Source organism: Manacus vitellinus, unplaced genomic scaffold, assembly GCF_001715985.3.
Source record: "Manacus vitellinus isolate BGI_N305 unplaced genomic scaffold, ASM171598v3 scaffold_0_pilon, whole genome shotgun sequence".
Taxonomy (NCBI): domain Eukaryota; kingdom Metazoa; phylum Chordata; class Aves; order Passeriformes; family Pipridae; genus Manacus; species Manacus vitellinus.
The window spans coordinates 11,170,792-11,194,058 of NW_021938789.1; the positions used below are offsets into that span (position 1 = coordinate 11,170,792).

The window sequence follows — 23,267 nt, forward strand, 5'->3', positions numbered from 1 at the left end:
TTTTTTTTCTGTTTTCATTTAGTGGCTTGTTTTGTGAGTTTTCACCACCAATGGTTCTACCTCGCACCAGCCCTTGTGATAATTATGAGTGTCAAAATGGAGCCCAGTGTATCATAAAAGAAAGTGAACCAATCTGTCAGTGTTTATCAGGCTACCAGGGTGAGAAATGTGAAAAATTGATTAGTATAAACTTCATCAACAAAGAATCCTATCTGCAAATCCCTTCAGCTAAGATACGCCCCCAAACCAATATTACGCTACAGGTAAGTTTGCTTGTGTTGTAGATTCTCTTTTCTGGAAAAGAGAGTAAATGACTCTTCATAAAGTGGAAGACTACCCAAAGTTGTCAATGGCTCGCTTACAGAGCTTTTCACAGTTTGAGCTAAAAATTTACAAAAGTCAATGCAATAACTTTATATTCCAAGTGAAGTAGATGGGCTTTTGGATAGGAAGAGAAAGAATTTTGTCAGATTGTCCTTCAAGAGAGAATTTTTTAATGAAGTAATAGACTATGGCAGTAAATTCAGAGATTCTCTTAATACTGCATTTCTATTTAATATTTATTTTTTAGTTCTTTCTAAGAGTTTCTTTCTTTTAACTAGATTGCCACGGATGAAGACAGTGGGATCCTGCTCTACAAAGGCGATAAAGATCATATAGCAGTAGAGCTGTACCGGGGTAGAGTGAGGGTCAGTTATGACACAGGATCATATCCAGCCTCTGCTATTTACAGGTGAACCTGGATGAAAGAAATTTCTAACTGAAACAAAAGCTGTATTAATTCCTTATGTCAAAGTCACATTTTTTAATAGATGTTTAAAAGAAACGTATGCAAATGAATGTATTGTTAGACGCTCAAAACCTCTTGCCAAAAGAGGTGAATTGGCTTGGCAAAATAACTCTAGTGCAGATACATCAGGAAGATAATATATTAGTTGATGCATTAAAACTGAGAAGAGTTAGCTTCCAGCAGAATATTTATATATTTGTGTCAAGCTCACATGTAGAAGTGGAATTTTTTCCATGTGTAACTGACAAATGATTTCCTAGTGTACCAGGTAAGGTGTACTGCATAAGCAGAAATTAAATGGAGGCTTCTCTTCTCTGTAAGGCAGTGCTATAATGTGGGACTTTTCCCCAGCAAGTGAAAACTGAAAATTTGATTATGAAAAAAGGCAGTACCCTTGAAAAAGAAATGGGTTTTGCTTCCAACGTCATTAAGAAACAGAATCCACAGCTGCTTCTGGAGCATGATTTTTCAGGGTCAATTTTTAAGTCAATTTCTCTGGCTTTCTGAAAAATTGCCACCTGAATTTATGGGGAGGTATTATATAACTTCACAAGAATTTGCAGACAGACATTGCAAGAGAGAGCAAAGAGACAACAGCCATCACTTCTTGGCATTGACTGCCCTCTTGTTGCTAAAAATACCTTCAGAAGTAAAAGGGAAATGATAAATCAGTTTTCCATAGATCTTATTTTTGCTGCATTTACACCTTTAGGGTTATAAAATCACATCTAGTGTATAATTACTTTCTAGCGTTTGTAACAGCTGACACTGTTCTGCATTCTATTACTGATATTTCACTGAAAATAAATGATTTTTAGAAATGATTGCACTCATATTGTAATATAAAATCAAAAACTCAAGTTTATATAGTAGGGAAACAATGCTAAACTTTGTTAGGTAATAACACTAAGGGAACTGTGTTTTTAGTAGATTACTAAAAGCATTCCTCAGAAAAAAAATCATGCCCATAAAATACAACATAAAGTTGTTTAGAAAAAACATAGCCTTCTCCAATAAGCATCTTAAGGTTGCTTTCATTTTTGATGTGGTATTTATTTCATAAGGTCTCCGTACAATTCCATGAAATGGTTTAACATGTGGAAGTGGTATATGTATATTAATTGTATAAATTTTCATATATTAAAATTGGATTTAACTTTACAAGAGATTGAAGTACCAAAAACAAATTTAAAATTGCATCAAACATTCACTTTTTCAAATTATTACAATTCAAAATAATATTATTTTTCTTTTCTGTCTGGGATAGGGCTAAAGAAGAAATTTTGATTTTTTTATCAGGGTTTTAATTATTTTTGTTGATTTTTTTTTTGATAGGTACATCTGTCTGAAAATAAGAAGCAATAGGAATCAGGGTCATATGTAGTTTCAAGTTATTTTTGCTCTCATTTGTTTAATCTATTGAGAATACTTCTTCCCATTCAGAACATATACTACCTTCTCATAAATTTAATGCTTTCTCTGGCATTTCTGGAATATAATAAATACTTTTAATTCACACTTGTCCATTTTAGTTTTCTAGAGAAAGATTGGGAAACATTACTCACACAGGTAAATTAAACACCAAAAACATGGGGATTGATAACAAAGTAACCAATTAACAAACAGTCTCAATTAGGGTATTGTTACAAAACAATTAGAAGCATCTCCCCTACACAGTGAGCTGTTACAGTGTGACACAGTTGTTTAGTGAAGCAGATACACACTGGAATTATTATTGTTATTGTTATTATTAACCTCCATTTTGTTTTGAATAAGTGTGGTGGTGAGCTTCTGAGATATTTGAAAACTTCCATGTAATGGTCCAACTGTAATGAAGCCTTGTGCCCTTAAGGGAAGTCTGAGGGGATACCTTATCTCTCTTTACAACTATCTGAAAGGAGGTTGTAGCCAGGTGTGGGTCAGTCTCTTCTCCCAAGTAACAAGCAATAGGACAAGAGGGAACAGCCTCACATTGCACCAGGAGAGCTTTAGATTGGATATTGGGAAAAAGTTCTTCACAGAAAGGGTTGTCAAGTGTTAGAACAGGCTGCCCAGAGAAGTGGTGGAGTCACCATTCCTGGAGGTATTTAAAGTGTAGATGTGGTGTTTAGTGACATGGTTTGGTGGTGAACTTGGCAGTGCTGGCTTAATGGTTGAACTTCATGATTTTAGAGGTCTTTTCCAACCTAAACAATTCTATATTTTCATGATTCTATGTTGGAAGCCATATATACCTTTCCACATTTGTATATATGTTTTTGCATCTAGTGATCCTTGTGCAAATTACCTATTATTTCATTTCTATTTCAGGTTCTAGAAAGGCGTATGTGGTAGCATAGGGTCTTTTACACATTGTACTCTAATCCCTTTATCATTTCCAGTTCTTACCGTTCTACCTTCCTAGAATCTTTATGATATTTCCTGCCCTTTTTAAGGTCTTTACCTTCTTTTCATCCATTCATTGCATATTGTCTTTCTGTACCTTTGTTACCTGTTAAAGCTGTCTCCTGGCATGTTTCCAGTCTTTCCTTCAGTCCCTCCTTTTGGTTTCTTTCCTCTCTTCCCTCCCTTTATTTTTTTCTAAGTCAACTAGATCTGCTCACAGACATAATCTACATTAACCTATTCATTTGCTTTCCGTCTTCTCTATTTTGTCTTTCTCAGCCTTCTCCTTGACTCAGTTTCCAATACTGTTTTCTTCACAATCCACTGCTATCCATTACTGATGCTTGCATATTCAAATTATTTCTTGTGCAGTCCTACCTCTTTCTCTTCCTTCTCTGTTGGCCTAGTTTTTGCTGCTTCTGAATGAAAACCACACAGTTTCGTTCTCTGTCAGTATAACCTTGAAGCAGCTAAGGCAACTCCTGCCCTGTGAATGGGTTGGCAGGCTCATATCCAGCAAGTACTACTGCAGTCCAGAAGTACGGCTGAAGAGAAGGTGCTAATCATCTGTGTGCTGAAATACAGCCAGCATGGACCAAAAATTTCGGGATCTAGCCCAGTAGTTTGTGCAGAAGTACATTTTCAGGATCTTAACACCTTGCCTCAGTGCATTTTGAGAAAGATGACAAATGGATAGACATGGTGGCAGCCGACTGCCAAAAGTCATGACCTGCAAGGCAGGGGTAATAGAACTATAAGAGGTAGGAGTATGTTCCCTTTACTTTAGGAAACTATTGGGTATGTTTAGAGGACTAAAAATAAGTTTCCTGCACCATTCAGTATGGAAAATTTTAGAAGAAACAGTTGAAGTTTACCAAAATTATAAATAACTAAAATAATATTGTGAAGTAGTGTCATAGGTTAACCCTGGTAGGCAAGTAAGTGCCACACAGCCACTCACTCACCTCCCCTTCCACCACCCCCACTTGGACAGGGGAAGAGAAAAGAAAGAGTAAAAGTCAGAAAAATCATAGGTTTAGATAAAATACTTAGTATTATGAAGAATATTAACTTCCCAGACAGATCCAGTACAAATGGGTGATGAATTATAAAAGCAAGTAAGTTAATATATTATGTTTTATCAGTGAGATATGAGGATGACAAAAGAATATTTTAACTAATAATGTTTAGGAACAATGATGGTTAAGAACAGTTTGGTAACAGGATAGATAATTTGCAAAGATGGAAAGTTGGTTACACTGAGAAGGACTGAAAGGAAATTAAAAAACTGAGATTTTTATCAAGAAATTTAGCGATTTCATTAAGAAAGTGAAGATTCATGTATAGTACAGGGAAAAGAATAAGGCAGGTTGTACTCCACTGAACAATGCTGACGTGCCTGAAACAGAGGCAAAAACAAAAACAAAACCAAAAACAAACAAACAAACAAACAAACAAAAAAAACAAAAAAGCAAAACCAGAAAAAGCCCAGCCAATAGAGAGATTCAAATAGAAGTTTTATAATATAAATGGCAGACAAGAAATGGTGTGTTTAAAAGGAGTCAAACGAGAGCTGTAAAGCCTACAGAGGTGCTTCCAGTAACAACGAAGCAAAGTTACAAAGAGATGATTTAATAACGATAAATATGAAGAATTAACAATAACATCAGTCTAGCTGTGTAAAGTGAATGAGAACTGCTTTACCAGTGGGACCTGACTGCAGAAAGAGCCATCATCCCTAAAGAAGTCATAGTCAATCTGAGAAACAAAATGAGATGATGGCACTGCCAAGACCAAGAAAGAATATTAGTTCATTGGAGATGATTATTTTTAAAATGTGGATCCACTTGTGTTTTGTTCTGTCTGGACATCATTTTTAAATGTTAAATGTTTTTTATACAAAAGAAAAAGAAAACCCTTTTCATTCTGTAAACTAGTTTTCATCATGTGTTTATTGGAAATATGGAAATATTTCTTCCCAAATCATTATTCTTCTACAGAGTACCAGAAGCCTTAAATCAGTTTTTCTTACAGCTTTTCATTAGGATCTATGCATTCAGCTCTCATTTCTCCAATGGAAAATGGGCTAGAAGTAATGTAAGTGCATTGGCAGGAAATATTGCACAGATATGCCTTGTGTTTATTTCCCCTTTAATTTAAACCACCCTTCCCTAGAAGGGCTCCACTCTCTGCAGTAAATTTTTACCAGTAAAACAGTTTAAACCAGAAGCTTTTAATAATTGCTCTTATCAGAGACACATTCCCTTTACACATTATGTTTTATACATCCCTGGAATGACCTCTTGCTATAAAAATGCATTTTCTGTGTTGCTCTCATTCTTTACAATACTATTGTGTGAAAGGTTGATAAGCTGTAGAATAACAAGTTTCCTTGAAACAAGAACATTATATTAGGGTTTCTTGCTTCCTGAAATCAAAAAGTCGTATGCACTTTGATTTCTTAGCATATTTTTTCCTGGGTCCATGGAAATGTGTTAAATAATTTAATCATGGCATCTTTATTATTGCTTTAGCACAGCAAACAAACCTCTTAATACCTTGAGCAAACCTGGGTCTTTAGGAATGATGAACCCTGACCTTTTCCTTTCCCCCCACAGAAACTGGCAGTCCCCCTCCTGCCAACTCCCATAAAGTGTTTATTGTGCCAGTGTCTGCTCTGTCGTATGTTTGCACTTTCACACAGAGCTGAGTTTATGTAAAGCATGCATGCCACCATGCAGACCTTTCATCCATATTGAGCAGAGGCTGTTCACATAGGGTAGGTAATAAATGACTAAGAAGCTATTTAATGTGTCACAGCTGTAAGCAACCACGTGTGCTTCTGATCTGTTCCAGGACAAAAGCAGTTAAGTTAATTAAAACATCACTAAGGACGTTTTAAGGTAATTTGCTTGATTTTTGCCTGGAGGTTTAGGAAGTTAATCCCTTTCAGCTATACTGCTTTCTCAATAAGAAGAGCGAACTGACTGTGTGAGTGTTCAGTCCATCTCAGGCTATCATACAATTGGTTCATTTGAATAACTTTTTTCAGAGGCTTAAGCTCACTTATTTGATGGTGACCTGAAACAAATAAAGTCTCTCATGGGAATGGTTGTGATGTCTGGTCTCTGGACTACAGCTCATTGTCATACCTTCCATGCAGCCATATATTCAGCTCTCATTTCTCCAGTGTAAAATGGGCATACAATTTATGCAAGTACAATGATATATTCAGTCCTAGAACTGAGTGATGATATTCTTCCTTCTCTGATGCACTTAAACCTTGTTAAAGCACAGAGTAGTTACCCTGCACTTAAGCACTTCCTGTGTAGATATTGCAGCTGATAAGCATAGGTAGCCATTTCTTGCACCTAATAATATGAATAGGCTTGCTCTTATACAGCATAAGCACCATGCTTGAAACAAACATTCTCTGCTTGACACCCTTCAGGTATTCTCCTACTAGTGAGTTCATAGCTTGTTAGGAAGCAGAAGGAAATGGTATATGTAGACAAGAAAAAAAAAATTAACAAAATATTTATATTCACTGTACTAGCCAGATGCTAAACACACAGAAATAACTGTGCCCAATAAAGATAAGAAATTTATTTACAGGTAGTGTCAGTGGAGCTGTCTGGACCAATGACATGATTTTGTTGGGCAGGATTAAGGTTAGATGCAGTTCCGTATTTCATGAAATAGTAGATTTATGTATCACCGGAGTCAACTCAGGCCTTCGTACTTACAAAATGTGTAACCCATACTCTGCAATGTTTAGGATACACAGAGGCACACATACAAATACGATCTTGGAGTAAAATTAGGATCATATGTCATCTAGTTCTACCTTCTTTGCCGTGGACAGGGACAACTTCCACTAGATTAGGTTGCACAAAGCCCCATCCAACTTGATCTTGAACATTTCCAATAACAAGTCCACAAACTCTCTGGCAACCTGTCCCAGTGTTTCATATTAATCCACCCTCATATTATTTTTTTTTCTTTATGTCACTTCTTTTACTTTATAAATTCTATCTGATCTAAATCTACCCTCTCTCAGAGTTACCCCTGGTCCTGTTACTACAGGCCTTGGTAAAAGGTCTCCATCTTTACTATAAGCCCCCTTTGAGTATTGAAAAGCTGCTGTAAGGTTTACCCAGAGCCTTCTCATCTCCAGGTTGAATGACCCCAATTGTCTCAGCTAACTTCATAGAAAAGGTGTTGCAGCCCTGTGATCACTGTTGCAGAGAAAGGGGTGTTGTATTAGCTTTTAGGCATATGTGCATTTCTTTGCTTAAAACCTAGCTTTCAGGAGACTGCACTTCTGGAGAAGTTCTGTTCTGAAACTCTATTAACTCTTACAAGGAAAGAAGGTAAAAAAATGTTCTAACCAGACCATAAACTGTTTAATATTCATGTTTATTTTGCAGTGTGGAAACAATTAATGATGGCAATTTCCACATTGTGGAGCTGCTAGCTATGGATCAGATTCTATCTTTATCTATTGATGGAGGAAGCCCCAAGATAATTACCAATTTGTCCAAGCAGTCCACTCTGAATTTTGATTCTCCGCTGTATGTAGGAGGTAAGGAGATCTTACTGCTTCTTACTAGAAGTATCATAGCTAATTTACTCTGGTAACATGCTTTAATAAACACATGGTAAGAGACTCATTTATTGGGATAACACCTTAAGATGAAACACAAGCAGTTAATCTCAATAGTTTCAATTTTAACAAATAGTATGCCCTCAAACTGAACCTGTTGCTTTTTTATAATTACATTTATTTTTTACCACTGCAAAATTCTGTAATTTTCTACTGTTACTTAGCATTTTATTATACTGAAGAAGAGTGCTTAGCATTGTTTAGCTACATGAAGATTTATTAATGCCTATTCAGAAAGTATAGAATGGTAGCGTTCTGTTTTGCTCATGTTTTACATTGACATTTTACTATTTCACTGTACAGGTATCTGCAGAAAATGATAGCAATGAAAGCAATGAAATATAATTGAAATATAAATGTCTAGAGATCTTACTGCTTAGGGTTGATAGGAGTTAGGACACTAGGTAAGAAGGGAACCAACTGGACAGCTGCCTCACAGTATGTGGCAGGGCTTGTTTTTTATTTGTTTGTTTTGAGAAGAAAGAGTGGTTTGTTTAAGTAAAACTGGTGGAGCTAAATTATTTGAAAATTTTTTGATCATTTGGTGGAATATACTCTGTAGAACTATGGATTCAAGCACACTGTTTTAACCAGCAGTTCCTGTTGGAATCCTGATGGGCCTCTGTAATCTAAGTAAAAGTCAGAAAATTCAGCCACCACTTTGTGCCTCCTTACTTACCTTGGTAGCAAGTCTAAGTTCTTAGTGATCAGAGATTCGGCATGGTTTTTAAGTACTGCTTTAACCTTATGGTCTTACAGGAGGCATGTAAGGAATCTCCTTCTGATCTGTTCTTTCTGTAAAAAGAACACCTACTTTCTTTTTCATTTTGTCTAATTCTTAAGAACTTTTTTTTTGTCTGAGAATAACATTTTAGAAGCATCTTGCCTCCTTGCAAAAAATTATGCTACCAGTAATACATTTGTGAGATGACTACTTTCTCTAGAAAAGGTGCTAGTTATCCTCTTTCTAAATACACAGAAAAGCTCAGGGTACTTACTCAGATTTCTCTCTAATGGAAAATAAAACCAGCTGCTTTTGATCCTAATCAAGAATTGACTATTTCTCCTATAAAACTGGTATAACCAGTGCCTCAGTTACAAGTGATGAAAAGTAACATGACTTATCTGAAAATTCCCATTATTCCCTTGAAACACTTCAGGTTTTTGTCAGATCTTTTCGAATTTTGTCATTGCCTCCACCCATCTAAAATGGGAAGAATTATAAGATAGAATTCAATGTTAGCCGTCACTCTACATACTAACAGAGAAAAGAATTAATGTTATCAAATGTATTAACTGCCTTTAAAATTGCTTCACATCATGAATCTTCAAAGGAAGATTGCTCTGTGGAAGCACATTGCATTTTTTCATGTGTATCACCTCCATTGTTTACACAGTATCCTGTGCTGCTATTTTTTGGAAGAAGAGTTGGTCCTACATTCTAATAAGTCAGTGTGTGCTTGCTTACTTGTATTGTCAACATCACTTTGTTTAATGACTGCTGAGGCCATTTGCACTACTTGAAAGCTGAACGTAGTGCAAAATAATCCCCCTGTCTATCACAGGCACCTTTTGATGAAATGAGGCTACACTGCCCACTATAAACATTCATTCAGGGCACATTCTTGACACTGAGATGATGATTTGTGACATACGGTTCTCTTCCTTGCTTCTTCACCTTGAAGATCTGTGCCTCCATTAGCAGAATCTTACTCATCTGCCTCGTCATTTAGAAGTATCAGAAGAATAATTTTTTTAAGTTCCTGTTGGAATCCTGATGGGCCTCTGTAATCTAAGTAAAAGTCAGAAAATTGGTTTGATTCCTAAGAGCGGCAGTCTTTTTTGTCCTAGTGAATATTCTTTAGAGAGGTCCTGTGTTTCTTGTATTTCAATTCCTCATGTTTAAGATTCAAGCAGACAATTATTTCTACTTTCATAGAAAATGTTGGCCCAAAAAATTGAAAACCAATATTATAAGAACATTATAACAAAATGAAGGAAAAAAACTCAGTAGGTTGATGGTCAGCTCTTAAGATTTTCTGTTCTTTATCTATGTTTATCTAATTTATCTACTTACAATTTTAAAATTCTTGAGCCAGTTACTTACCAGTCTTGTGTCTTTCTTTACCCATCTTTTTGAGAGTCATTAATTTTTTTCTTATCCAACTGTATCTAGATTTTTAGAGAATTTGATCACACATTTCTATCAGTTAAGAACTTAAATTCTCACTACGATTTTATGCAGTATTTTTATCTTTGCCAAAATTTTAGTTTGACACCTATATCATCACGTAGCTTACGCTTACTCTTGCCACTTTCCTGCTAAAATGGCATTTCTGATAAGCATCACCTCATCTGGCAGGATGAAATTGAGACTTGACAGCAAGCCCTTGTATGGTATGTGCTTTCATTCCCTTTCATCCCCTCTTATTCCCTCTCTCCCTGCCTCCCCCCAGCTTCTTTTTTGGTTTTTTTCAATGTTACTCTTGGGTCACAATATTTAAGTTGGTTCGGAAGGAGTAACTTAACATTATTTTTACCAAAAAACTGAGCTAATCGATTTAAACTTTTTTTTTTTTACCTTTTCCCAACTGTATGGCTCTTTTGTGTGGTCAGAATACACACACTAGATATTTTTCAGTCTTTCTATAACAAATTTCAGTAAATCATATTGCAAACCCATGTCTTTTTGTAAGAAGTCTTAAGGGACAATCTGTTTCTTCTCAAAAATTCTTCAAAGGCGTCACAGACATCACTGATACTTCACATTCTTCTCTTAGAAATTAGAGCATATTTCACTAGTTGAGAGTGGCCTCTTGTTTCATGGATTTCCCTGTTTCTGAGACAGGTAGGGTATCAGCTGCTTCTCATTTGTACCTGCTCATTTCTAGCAGCTTCTAGAATGAGATACTAATTTTGACAGTTTTATTGTATGACTTATTTAATAGAGGTCTTACCATTTACCTCCTTGAGCAGTAATTGATTTATAGTCAGGTTCAGTGACCAAAAGCTCAAAAGAGGATGGGAACTACTCTCTTACCTTACCAAAAATAGATCTGAAATATTTCTCTGCATTGTTTCTATGGCAGTTCTTTCCTAACTGGTAAAGAACCTTATATAAAAATTATCTAAGAAAAATTGCTAAAACTTTTGCACACACTTTGGCCTTCTAACTTGCTGGAAGAAGCAAAAAGTGTATAGGCTAAAAGCTTATGTATATGCTTGCATTGTGTTTCCAAATGTCTTCCTTATTAGAGATTAAAGACAAAAAAATCTCTGAATCACGTGTGATATACCTCCTTTTACCTGGTATCATACATGCTTATATGGTGCCCAGAAATAACATCTAAATTTCATCACACTAGTATAACAGCTAGTTTAGCATTGCATTGGTGTGCTTAGCTTTATACACCTTTTATTTTTACAAAGGGTAATTTCAGTACATCTATTCTGCTATGAGATACTTCAAGTCATATGCCTAAACATTTGCTGAGTGTTGCTTTCAAGAGAGACAACAGTGTGAAGGGGCCTTGATGACTCTACCTTGTCCATGGTTTGCAAAAATGGCAAGTAGATGTGAGGAAATGGGAACTCATGATCATTTGCTGTCTCAGTCCTTTAATACTATAGTTCCATGCCAATTTTACTGTGGTAGTTTGACCTGGGCTGGATGCCAGGTGCCCACCAAAGCTGCTCTATCACTCTTCTCCTCATCTGGACAGGGGAGAAAAAATATAATGAAAGCTCATGAGTTGAGGTGAGGATGGGGAGAGGTCACTCACCAATTACTGTCACGGGCAAAGCAGACTAAACTTGAAGAAATTGATTGAATTTATTATCAATCAAAATCACAGTAGGATAATGAGAAGTAAAAAAATTCATGAAGACACCCTCCTCCCTCTCCTCTCTCCTTTCTGGGCTTAACTTTATTCCTGATTCTCTGCCTCCTTCCCTCAAGCAATGCATGTAGACAGGGAATGCGGGTTACAGTCAGATCATCACGTGTTGTTTCTGCCACTGCTTCCTCCTCAGGGAGAGGAGTCCTTCCCCTGCTCCAGCGTGGGGTCCCTCCAGTGGGACAGTTCTCCACAAACTTCTCCAGCGCGAGTCCTTCTCACGGGTTGTGGTTCTGCATGAACTGCTCCAGCATGGGTCCCTTTTTCCCCACAGGGTGCAATCTTTCGGGAACAGGCTGCTCCAGTGTGGGTCCCCCACAAGACCAACAGAAAACATGCTCCAGTGTGGGCTTCTCTTTCCACAGTTCCACAAGTCCTCCCGGGAGTCTGCTCCAACACAGGCTTCCCATGGGGTCACAGTCTCTTTTCAAGCATCTACCTGCTCTGGTGTGGGGCTCCTCCATGAGATGGATCTCTGCTCCCCCATGGACCTTCATGGGCTGCAGGGGGACAGCTGTGTCACCATGGGCTGCACCATGGGCAGGCTGCAGGGGAATCTCAGCTCTGGCACCCAGAGCACCTCCTGCTTCGCTGACTTTGGTATCTGCAGAGTTGTCCCTCTTACTTATTCTCACTTCTCTCTGGCTGCAATTACTTCTGCACAATGACTTGTTTGGGTTTTTCTCTGTTTTAGATATGTTATCACAGATGTATTACCACTGTCACTGAGTGGCTCGACCTTGGCCAGCAGCAGGTCTGGCAGCTTCTCACAGAAGCCACCCCATAGCCTCCCCGTTATCAAAACCCTGCCACACAAACCCAGTGCATTTCCTTAACTGATAAGATCAAAGAAGGTTAGGCTCTTCAACAGTATGGATGCAATATTGTTCATTTCTATAATCACTGAAGCCTAGCACAAATGAAATTACAATAACCTCTAAATGAAAGGCAGGTCTACTTGATTAGGTTGCACAGCACTCTGCATTACTCCTAATTGTTCAGCATAACTATAGAATGTCATTAGAAGTATCGGTTTACTTGGTTAAGGAGCAACTATGCAGAACATTGCCACTTTCTGTCATTATCTAAGTACCAGAATGAAAATTGTTAATTTTGCCTAGAAACAATGCAGTTAATAAGAATGTTTATTTACAGGTAAAACCAGATCCTTTCCTAACGCTCAGTGCACTTTGATTTCCTCTATTTGTGAGTCTCAGGAGGTAGTTAGGCATTTGTGTATTCATGATTGGAAAGTAATATCTTAAGGACTACCTACTATAGGCCAATATGTTGGCAATAAGTTAAAAACAAAACAAAACAAAACAAAAAAACAAACAAAAAAGACCCCCAAAACCAAAAAGAAAACGGGGTGTAGGAGTAGAAGAACCTTCATATTGACAAGAAAACAAGGTTTAAGAATAATGTTCCTTCTGAATTAATCTTAAATGATTAACCAATCACAACATGATAACTGCATCACATATACACCTGTAAAAGCTACAGACTTGAAAATTATCAACATTTGGAGGTGTTTGCCCTACATAGAAATATATACACAAAAGTAGTTTAATGTTGAATTATTTTTATTATTGACTCTTTTAGACTGTAAGGGCAAACTGCGAGTGTCTTTTATTTTTATTTTATTAATCTGTTTTTGAGACATGCTAAACAAAAGTATTTTTGAAAGTAATGGAACCTCATCTGTTAAACTTTTCTTTCCAAGATATTTTCCATAGTAAAATTTCACATTTGAAATGTGTGTGGCAGCTCCAATTTGATGAACTGGTCTTACTGAGTTCTTCTGGATTTGAGTATCTTATCTTACAAAAAATCATCAGCTGCTGTTTTTCTGAGATTCAGAAATTATGTGCTATCCTGGACTTAACTTCACTAGCTCAAAACCAGGCATCTAGCTGACCTTCTCAGAGTTCTGAGGTTCTTGTATGATGAGGTCTGAAGTGTGACCTAGAGACTTGCAGGTTTGGAGCTGATTTACATGCATGCTTGACAACCAGGACGATTTCCAGTTGATTGTTCGTCACTAGTTTATGGTTGTAGTCTGAGTATCTAAGAATAATTAATTGAGAAGAAATCTTTCTTTAAAAATGTGTAAAAGATAGAGAAACTGGTGCAGAAAATTGTAACTGATTACACTGATTATTTGCTATTATTAATTTTCTAGGCATGCCTGTGAAAAATAACATAGCAGCTTTACGCCAGTCTCCAGGACAGAACGGCACTAGCTTTCATGGCTGCATCCGTAATCTGTATATCAACAGTGAACTTCAGGACTTCAGAAATGTGCCACTGCAAGTGGGAATTCTGCCAGGTTGTGAGCCTTGTCATAAAAAAGTCTGTGTGCATGGAACATGCCATGCTACCAGCCAGTCAGGCTTTTCCTGTGAGTGCGAAGGAGGATGGACTGGACCCCTCTGTGATCAACAAACTAACGACCCGTGTCTTGGAAATAAGTATGTCTTCCCTCAAGACAGAACAGTAGTATATTATGCATATAAGTCTCCTGTTATGTGTATTTTTTTCATAAAAGTTCACACTTGCAAAAGCAAAATAGCCGGGCATGTAAAAATGAAAAGAGCATTCCAGTTATAGTTTATTCTTTCCATAAACCTAATGAGGAAAAGTTCCCAGTTTAGGGAATCAGTTTTGCCTAAAACCTGGGAGGTGCTCTTACATACTTCTGTATGGGCTGCTTCTGTAATGAGTTGCACTCATGACCCTTGGTATAAAAATCATTTAGAAGAAGTTGCAAATGGAAACAATTCTATTTGCTTACTTATCATTGTATAGAATGAGGAAATAATATTATTATTGTTATTATTAATATTAATATTCTCTACTCTGTTTAAAAAATTTGATATGACATATCTAATATTTTGTACTTTCATAGTGCCCCAGGTTTTAGCAGAAAAGTAGATTTTGATCTTTATGGTAAACTTTTGTTTAAGTCCTTGTGTGCTAATTCTGTTTGCTAGTTCTAGTTTGGACATTTTATATATGTCTATAGACAAGTTCATGTATATAAATTTGTAGAGAGAGAAAAAGATAGATGTATATGTGTATGACAGTGATATTTATGCATATACATCTTTTAAATTTACTGTAGAGACAGATTCAGTTTTTTAGTTCATGGATACCCAGCACAAGAAGATCAGAAACTTCAGAAGTTCAGAGTTCTTCAGGATTTATTGACCTTGGGCAACAAGATATCATTCTGTTTGTCCTTACCACTGTCCCCACTACAGCTTGGCAAACAACTTTTTGACTTTTGGCTTTGGTTGGGTTTTTTTTAGAGTAAAGTAGGCCTGCTTGAATCTTTTGGCTGCTGGTTTTTTCAGTGCTCTGGCCTATGTAACTTTTTACAAACTAAGGACCAGTGGCTTGAGTTTGCTAAGAGATTCTAATAAGATGGTTTTCAAGTCCCATTTAAAATGATGTTTAAATGATCTTTTCACATCGTGTGTGGAGAATCTGATGCTTTAAAGCTTTATACAGCAGTTAGTGTGCTTTACAATGCTGTTAGCATTGTTTACATTGATTGTAGTCTTTCAGTATCATTAAGTTTTGAACTCTTCCCAGAGCTAGAACAGTGAATTTTTGAAGCATATCATTATAGAATTTCATTGTTTATAGATCTCTTTCTTACTCTGTCCTCTTTCACAGTAACTTCAATGAAAGGGAGTCACAGCAGGTTAAAAAATACAAATGCAACTTTTATCATATCCATTTTATACTTTAGGAGTGAAAAATAACCTCAAACTGTAACCACAAGTCCTATTATAAGAAAAGCCAGAGAATTTCTTTAAACTATCCATGAAATATTAGGTTCTTCAGAGGTTCTTATAACTGTGCACATCAGCACCCAAACTGACCGGTTTTTTGCAGCAAATTACAAAGATATCAGTATCAGATACAGGCAGTATCAAAGGCAGAATTAAGTGAGCATAGCATTAATATTTTGTTTGCTCTCGGAGGTATTGGGTTTGTTTAAGCTGTATACAGTGCTATGAGCTTTTAAGAGAGAAAGCCAAACCAAAACTGTGTATTTTGAGTGAAGGTGGGCTTTGTTGTTCTTTAGTTCCTGAGGATTTTGATACTGTATTTCTTGATTCATCTCTAAATTGTGTCTATTGAATAGATACCTTGTCTCCCTCTAATACAGTACAACATTCTGCTTTATCTGAGAAACAGAGTTGTCACTGTGATCTCTGTTTCAAAAATATAGGTTATCTTTTAGAGATCCCTGCACATCATGAAAAGGCTTAAGACTTAGATTTATTTTACCTAACTCCAGGTGCTTGAATTCAAAACATAGTGACCAAAATTTTTTCTCTAGTCAATAAAGGAATAAACACATTTCAAAAGAGTAATTTAGACTTCAATTTGTCTAAACACCCCCTGGATAAGTTTATTTTTGTCCATGACTGTGTATGGAGCTTATGGCAATTATACATCTAACTTGAGTGCCTGACAGAGGTACCTAAAATTAGATGAGATGAAATTGTGCCCAAGAGTTTGCACTTAGCTTGATGTTCCTTTCAGTACAGTCTGAAGATGAAATTTAGAGCTTCAAAGAGCAGGTGGAAACAAAAGTATGAGAGCTGGCATTAGCTAAGATTTAATCATCTTCTAAGTCAAGCAAAACTTTACCAAAGATCCTGGCACAGATTACTTTGATATTTAAAGTAGCCTGTATAGAATATGACATAATGTCAGTGTCACCTGAGTAACTTCGTAGATCAGATGTCCTAAAAGCAGATGTTTTGTAAATGGTGAACAGATCAAATGCTGAACATAATGAAAACTAAACAAAAGCTATCTGCTCTGTGATACTGTCTAAGCCTTCAATTTTGAATTTCTTAATAAGTCTTGGAATATCAGACTTCAACCACTGAAACAATTTGTAATTTTTGTAGGGAACACAGTTCCTTCAAAATACAGACTAATAGGAAAGCTGGAGGTGCTTAAGATATCAATTTTATATTTGCAATTTTTAATCCCAAACTGGTTATGTGAATGGAGGCTACGTGTTGTGCCTTCTGTTTAAATATCCTGTCATGAGACTGATTCCACATACTCTTTTTTCCTCTTAAGTGCCTAAAGCACTTGCACAGAATTAGAGATGGAGAATTGTAGTGGAGATTTCATTGATGGGTGGAACTTGTTGATCTTTATAAAATGAAACTATTTTAAATAGTTAATGCCAATTTTTCAGAGTTGAAAAGTATTGCGCACTTTTCAATTTTACCAAATCTCTTATTTACTGAAGGAGTAGGGAACAAAGAAAAAAGTTTTCAGGAATACAGAATATGTTAGCTAAAAAATTTCAAAATGAATTGTTACTCAGAATTCTTCTTTTACTATGACATGCAATTTTAGATTAATTTTTGCCATCTTGAAATTGAAACAATTTTTTTTTATTTTAGATCAAATGGGATTTTAATTTTTTTTCTTTTTTTAAGCTAAAACTTCTCATTTATTTAGGTGGCTGCCACAGCCTACTAGGGAGGTTGTGAGCTCAAGGATCTTACAATATAGAGAGGAAAAGCCTTAGAGAGGAGAAACATTGAGAAAGGTGACTGTGGTCTTGAATATCAGGATTGCATTCCTCCCAGCACAGGAATCTTCACTGTGGTGAAGATTCCCAGGTGTTTCCCTGGGAAGCAATATGTAGATAGAAAACTTGTCTGTCAGTGCAACAGCTAAAGAGAATAGCATTATATCTAGGAAGAAAGTTATTGACCCTGTACTACCAAAGGAACAAAGGAAAGTGATTTCATTCCAAGTCATTGGTGATGTTTTCAGAAGATGAAATCCCCTAATGTTCAGCTTACACCTAGGAATAGGCAATTAAACATCCTCCTTTTGGGAACCACTACCTCACTCTCAAAGAGAAATAAGACCAGCTGTGCGTTCCCATACTACTGTATGTCAGAACTTAGCAGATGCAGCTTAACTCACAATATTTTTTTGTCTAACAAGATTCGAGGCTGCCAGAAATGTTTACTAAAGCTCAACTGAGAGATTACCTAGTGTAATCACCCTGGGTGAGACTTGATGAGACCTTATCTAATGTGGGCTTCTGCATGAGAACTAGATGAGTGCTGTTGTCTTGCAGTGAAGCAAACACCTGCCTCATACATTTTAAGACGCTGCTATTGGCAGCTGGCAATGCAGACTAATATATTTAAAGGGGAAGCACATGTTCGGCTTTGAAACTGCCACTGCTTGGGTCAGAAAAGTTTCTGTTAGGAAGTGCCTGACCTGTCCTTGTGCTGGGAGCCCCATACTTCATGACTGACAATTTGGGCTTTCTTTTACATGATACATGAACCAGAATTTCAGGTGAGTATCATTTTTCTGTGGCTTGATTTTGCTATGTTCTTCTCAAAAGCATGCTGAAAATCTAGGTAGACAAGAAATGTTGTTTTCAGTAACAGTGACCTGTAAAAGTCTTCCATAACACATCTACAGTGGCTATTTTCTGGTGAGAGAGAGTTTTGTACTGCAGCTTGTTTTGTGTAAACCTGCATACCAATTAAACCACTTCACTGCATCTCACTGAAAAAGTCCATTAGAAACAAAAACAATTTCTTCTGAGTACAGTCCAAAGTATTTGTAGTTAATGTTGCTTAGCCTGAACTTTGATGAATAATTTATTTTTATTCTCTTGGGCTTGTTTCCCCTGTAGATGTGTGCATGGTACCTGCTTGCCGATCAATGCATTTTCATACAGTTGTAAATGCCTGCAGGGACATGGGGGAGTCCTCTGTGATGAAGAGGAAATGCTGTTTAACCCCTGCCAATCCATCAGGTGTAAACATGGCAAATGTAGGCTTTCAGGACTTGGGAAACCATATTGCGAATGTGGCAGCGGATACACGGGGGACAGCTGTGATAAAGGTAAAAAAAAATAAGTAATGTTGTTGTTATAGTCTTAGAAAATAGCTTTTTTTTTATTAAAACATGAACAGCCAAACACATGAACAGTCAAAAACATGACCAAATTTTTTTTTCCACAACACACATATTTGTTGCTTTTTTTTTCTACCATAAGACTTTATCTTGGTGAGAGAAAGATCAAACTTTTCCCATGAATTTGTTTACATTTTGAGGATTTTTTCATCAAATGTTTTGCTGTGAAAACATTTTTTTTTGCCTTTATTCAGAAACACATTTTTACTATATTTAACTATTACCTTTTACCTGCTGTATCTTTCTGTATTTATTGTTCCTCTACCTTCTGCAACTGAGAAGCCAAATCCAATGATTCTGCTCCTAGTTTTATCACAAACTCTACTTTTGACCTCTCAGCTTCAACTGATTTATCACAGCGAATTATGCAGGTGAGATGGATGAAAACAGGATGACTTTTCCCCCTACCTTTTTCTTTTTCCTTTGTCTATCAAAGCTCTCCCTCTCCCTCTCTTTCCCTTACCCCAGATGGCATTTATTTTGTATTGTACATAGATGGGAGTAGAACAGAAGAATATAGTTGTAGAACTTTTAACAGATGTCTCATTTTTAGCAGGCTTTTACCTCAGTAATTTATGAAGTTAGTGGAATGTAACTTATATTAAATAAGAGTTTGAATAATATTAAACTCCAGGTCTAATAAATTAAATTGCATGCTCTCCGAAACATTTCCCTATGGTAAACAGAACCAGCTGCAAGCAATGTAGGAACAGAAGATGTGTATTTTTATAAAAGAGGAAAAGATTTAGGCTTCCAATTTTCTTGTCATTGTAATAGCTTCGTATTTATGGTTTACATATACATAATATAAGCTTTACTGAAAACAGGAGGTATAGGGAATAAAAAACCAGCATTAATCAAATTACGTTTGGTAGAACCACTAGTTTCCAACATACAGTCTGAGTCAAACTTTAAATATCAATCCCAAATGCAAATAGTAACACAGCATCTTCCTTAGCAATGTCAACCTTTCTTTCACCTGTCTCTCAAAAGCATATCTCTTATTTTAAATGTTGTTTTCTACAGAAATCTCTTGTCGAGGGGAACGAGTCCGAGATTACTACCAAAAGCAGCAAGGGTATGCTGCGTGCCAGACGACCAAGAAGGTATCGAGACTAGAATGTAAAGGAGGATGTTCAACCGGGCAGTGCTGTGGACCACTAAGGAGCAAGAGACGGAAATACTCTTTTGAATGCACTGACGGGTCATCATTTGTGGACGAGGTTGAAAAAGTGGTGAAGTGTGGCTGTACAAATTGTCCCTCCTAAGTGTCCCTGTCACACTTGTCTTTTGAAAATGTTGTATACTTATTGACCGTGTCGGACTAATTAATGCTTCATAGTGGAAATATTTGAAATATATTGTAAAATACAGAACAGACTTATTTTTATTATGAGAATAAAGACTTTTTCTTCATTGAAAAAAAAGATTCAAGTGCTTGAACTGAGACTTCTCATACCCAAGAGGACCTTTGAAGAAAAAAAAAAGACCTGGTAACATTGCAACAGAGATGGGAAATTTTAACTGCTTTTAACATGGATTCTTCTTTATAACATGCTGAAGATACACTGACACTATACACATGTGACTTTCAACTTAACAGCTCAGAGATGAAAAATTGACCAGAACACAAGGCTTGTTTTTTCATTTCCGTATCAGTATATTTTATTGTCTTGACAGACCATACCAATCACTTACCTATGGATGAGGAAGCATTATAAGAGAAAAGAATCAGATTATATAGAAATAACAATTGAAACACATTTTGTCTTTGGAATTATTAAGCATCTTGAAAAGATGGTGTCCCACTTAATGAATGGGAAATAGGAGATACAAGAATATACTATAATCCTGAAATCTCCTGATGATGTATACTTTTATGTCAGCATGTTAGCGAAAGAAGCAGAAAAAAAGTGTTTATCTTCCCTTTTCCAGTATTAATTTTTTGTAATATAAATGTTTTGGGGATGATAAAATAGATTATTGATGGATAAATTAGTAATAATATGGATTTCTGGTTTTATGAGTTCTAAACAACTCTATACAGTATTCAGTTTCATTGAGAAATATTTATTGTATCAAAGTACATTGTACTTAACCCTTTTAGGCCATCCCTTTTACTGTTTTTCAATGCTTTAATATATATTAATTTATATTTGTCCCAGTATTTTTGTAATTTTTTTTAAAGGACTTAAAAATCAGGATTTTTTGCAATAGAACTAACGTAGCATGTCGTCTTGGGGTAAATGTTTTCAGTCTGTTTTCTCCTTTCCATTCCCTTTTACTTTTCCTTAGAATCTGACCAATTGGTGTCACTGAATTGAAAGTGGTGACAATCTGCGGATTCACATACAGCAGATATTCAGGCACCTTCCAAGAACCCGTAATGTATGGCTTTACACTAGATGGCAATTGTAGAGAAGTTAATTTTCCCTGTATACAGTACTTACAGAAAATAAGATGGCGTGTAGAAAATGACATTAGAAGATAGATCTTTATAAATTAATATTCCCATGGAACTCTTTACCTTTTTTATAAAAAAAGAAAAAAAGGCTGTGCTATCAAGAACTGTGACTTTCCCCAAATAATAAAACTACTTTACTGCCCTAATGTTCCCCATGTTAACATGTTGCTGCTAAATTATAATGTAGAATTGGTAATCAGTAGTGGGTTGTGTTCTTCTTTCAGTAAAACCCAGGGTACCCTGTAAAAAATGCAGATGTTTTTTCAATTTTATTTTATTATTTTTTTTACAAAAAAGTTAGATGTACATGTGTAATGCAGTGTGCTTTGTCATATTTGGACTGATATCAGTAATGCTACTGATGTTTGTAAATTAAACAGATATTTACTTCATTTACAGCTCTTATTTGTATTCTTCTGAGAAGTTTAAATTGTTTAGCAGCCTTTAATTAAACATCTGTTGCAAAGAATATTTGGTAAAAGACAGAATAAAACCCATCCTTAGATCCCATGTATTCAGTACTGAAAATCTGAAGAAGGAATTATTTTGCAATTATTACACCTCGAGGCAGTGACATCTGAAAGTGTCTGTGCATTATGAAATCAGATGAACTTATACCAAAATTGAGAAAAGACTTGAAGTACACTTCAGGAAAAGGCAAACTGAGTCCATCCTAATACTTTAATGGTTATAAAAATGGCAATTTGACAGTTATTCTAGGAAGTAATTTGATTCTTCAGAAGGATTCATTATCCCTAGTCTTTGACTAATTATTTTTAATTTGAGCAATTGGATGGGATGATACTTAACCAATGAAAAAGCCTTTGGCATGAGGCCTTCTTTGCAGCTTCTATGACTGCTAAATAGTCTGCTGTAAATAGGAGTAGCTTTGAGGAGAAAAGAGGCATTTTTGCCTAACAGTCCTTATATAGCATTCTTGGATACAGAAAGATCTCTTGAAGCTCAAAGTCCCTGTACCACATATCCCTGTACCAATGGAGTTGGATTGCTTTCTGTCCTCCTACTGACAGAGAAGAAGGAACTTTGCAGTGGTATTCAAGCAAATACTAGCAACTGCTGGTGATCCTGATGCCAGCAAGAGAAGGACATTTTGTGGTCCCTAAGAAGAAGAAAAAAAAAAAAAACCCTTTGGAATAAAACAAACAGACAAAAAAAAAAAAAACAACAACAAACAAATGAAAAAAACTTGCAAAAAAACCCACCCAAAACCCCAAAACCAAACCCAGCTTAGGCACCCAGCCATGTCAAGGAATACAAGGCACTCATATCAAACAGTGATTCAGCTCACGTTAGAACCTGAGCAGCCCTGCATTCTCACCACTGGAAGTCCTTAAGCATTGACAAAGTGTGCCACTGTGCATGCCAAGAGATAACTTCCTCAGTGGGATGGGTCACCCTGACACCTTTCTAATAGCTAAATCAAGTTTCTTGTAGTATTGCTATAACAGGCTGCTTTGTACCTCTATTCCCCAAAAGGGAAATAGGGAAGGGAATTTGAGGGAACTGTAGCTTTAGGTATAGCTAACGCAGTGGAGAATTTAGTTCACTGTGGAGCACTCCAGACACATAGGTTTTCATTCAAAAATATAAGTCATGGGGCTTTTAGCACAGTGTTTAGAAATTAGGTACTTCTCCTTGTGTCTGCTACCTGCCCTAGGAATCACTTACATACAGTTTGCTTTTAATGTACTGAATAAAATGCATAAACTGCATTGGGTCTGAAGGATATGACTCAGTACAGTGACCAAGTCCTCACTTCAAGTTAACACTGCATACAATTCAAATACTTTTTTCATTAGAAACCATGAAAAATAAAACTTGCAGATTCCATCATTTTCTGCCAGTATTCTTAAAAGCTGTAAAAAAGAGAAAGGACATGAATACTGCTTAATTTGTACTGGCTCATGCACAGCTCTTACTGTCATCTCACAGATGACAAAATTGTGAAAGATCATGGAAAAAAAGACCATACTTGAATAAAAGAGTAACAAAAGTCATTGTTCTTTTGTTACTGTTGAAAGTCAATTCAGAACAGGAAATATCACACATGGA

The 23,267-nt window shown here is 36.2% G+C and overlaps 1 protein-coding gene across 1 annotated transcript in view; it reads left to right on the plus strand.

The window, feature by feature from the left end:
• The window catches only part of SLIT2 (slit guidance ligand 2), a 267,460-nt gene extending 245,880 nt beyond the window's left edge, over window positions 1-21,580 (plus strand). Inside the window, exons 33-38 of the mRNA XM_025895239.2 lie at window positions 23-263; window positions 603-733; window positions 7,606-7,760; window positions 13,920-14,208; window positions 18,447-18,658; window positions 19,757-21,580. Coding sequence (XP_025751024.1) covers window positions 23-263; window positions 603-733; window positions 7,606-7,760; window positions 13,920-14,208; window positions 18,447-18,658; window positions 19,757-19,998 — 1,270 coding nt within the window. The 3' untranslated portion in view covers window positions 19,999-21,580. The remainder of the gene's footprint in view (window positions 1-22; window positions 264-602; window positions 734-7,605; window positions 7,761-13,919; window positions 14,209-18,446; window positions 18,659-19,756) is intronic.
• Window positions 21,581-23,267: the final 1,687 nt, after the last annotated feature.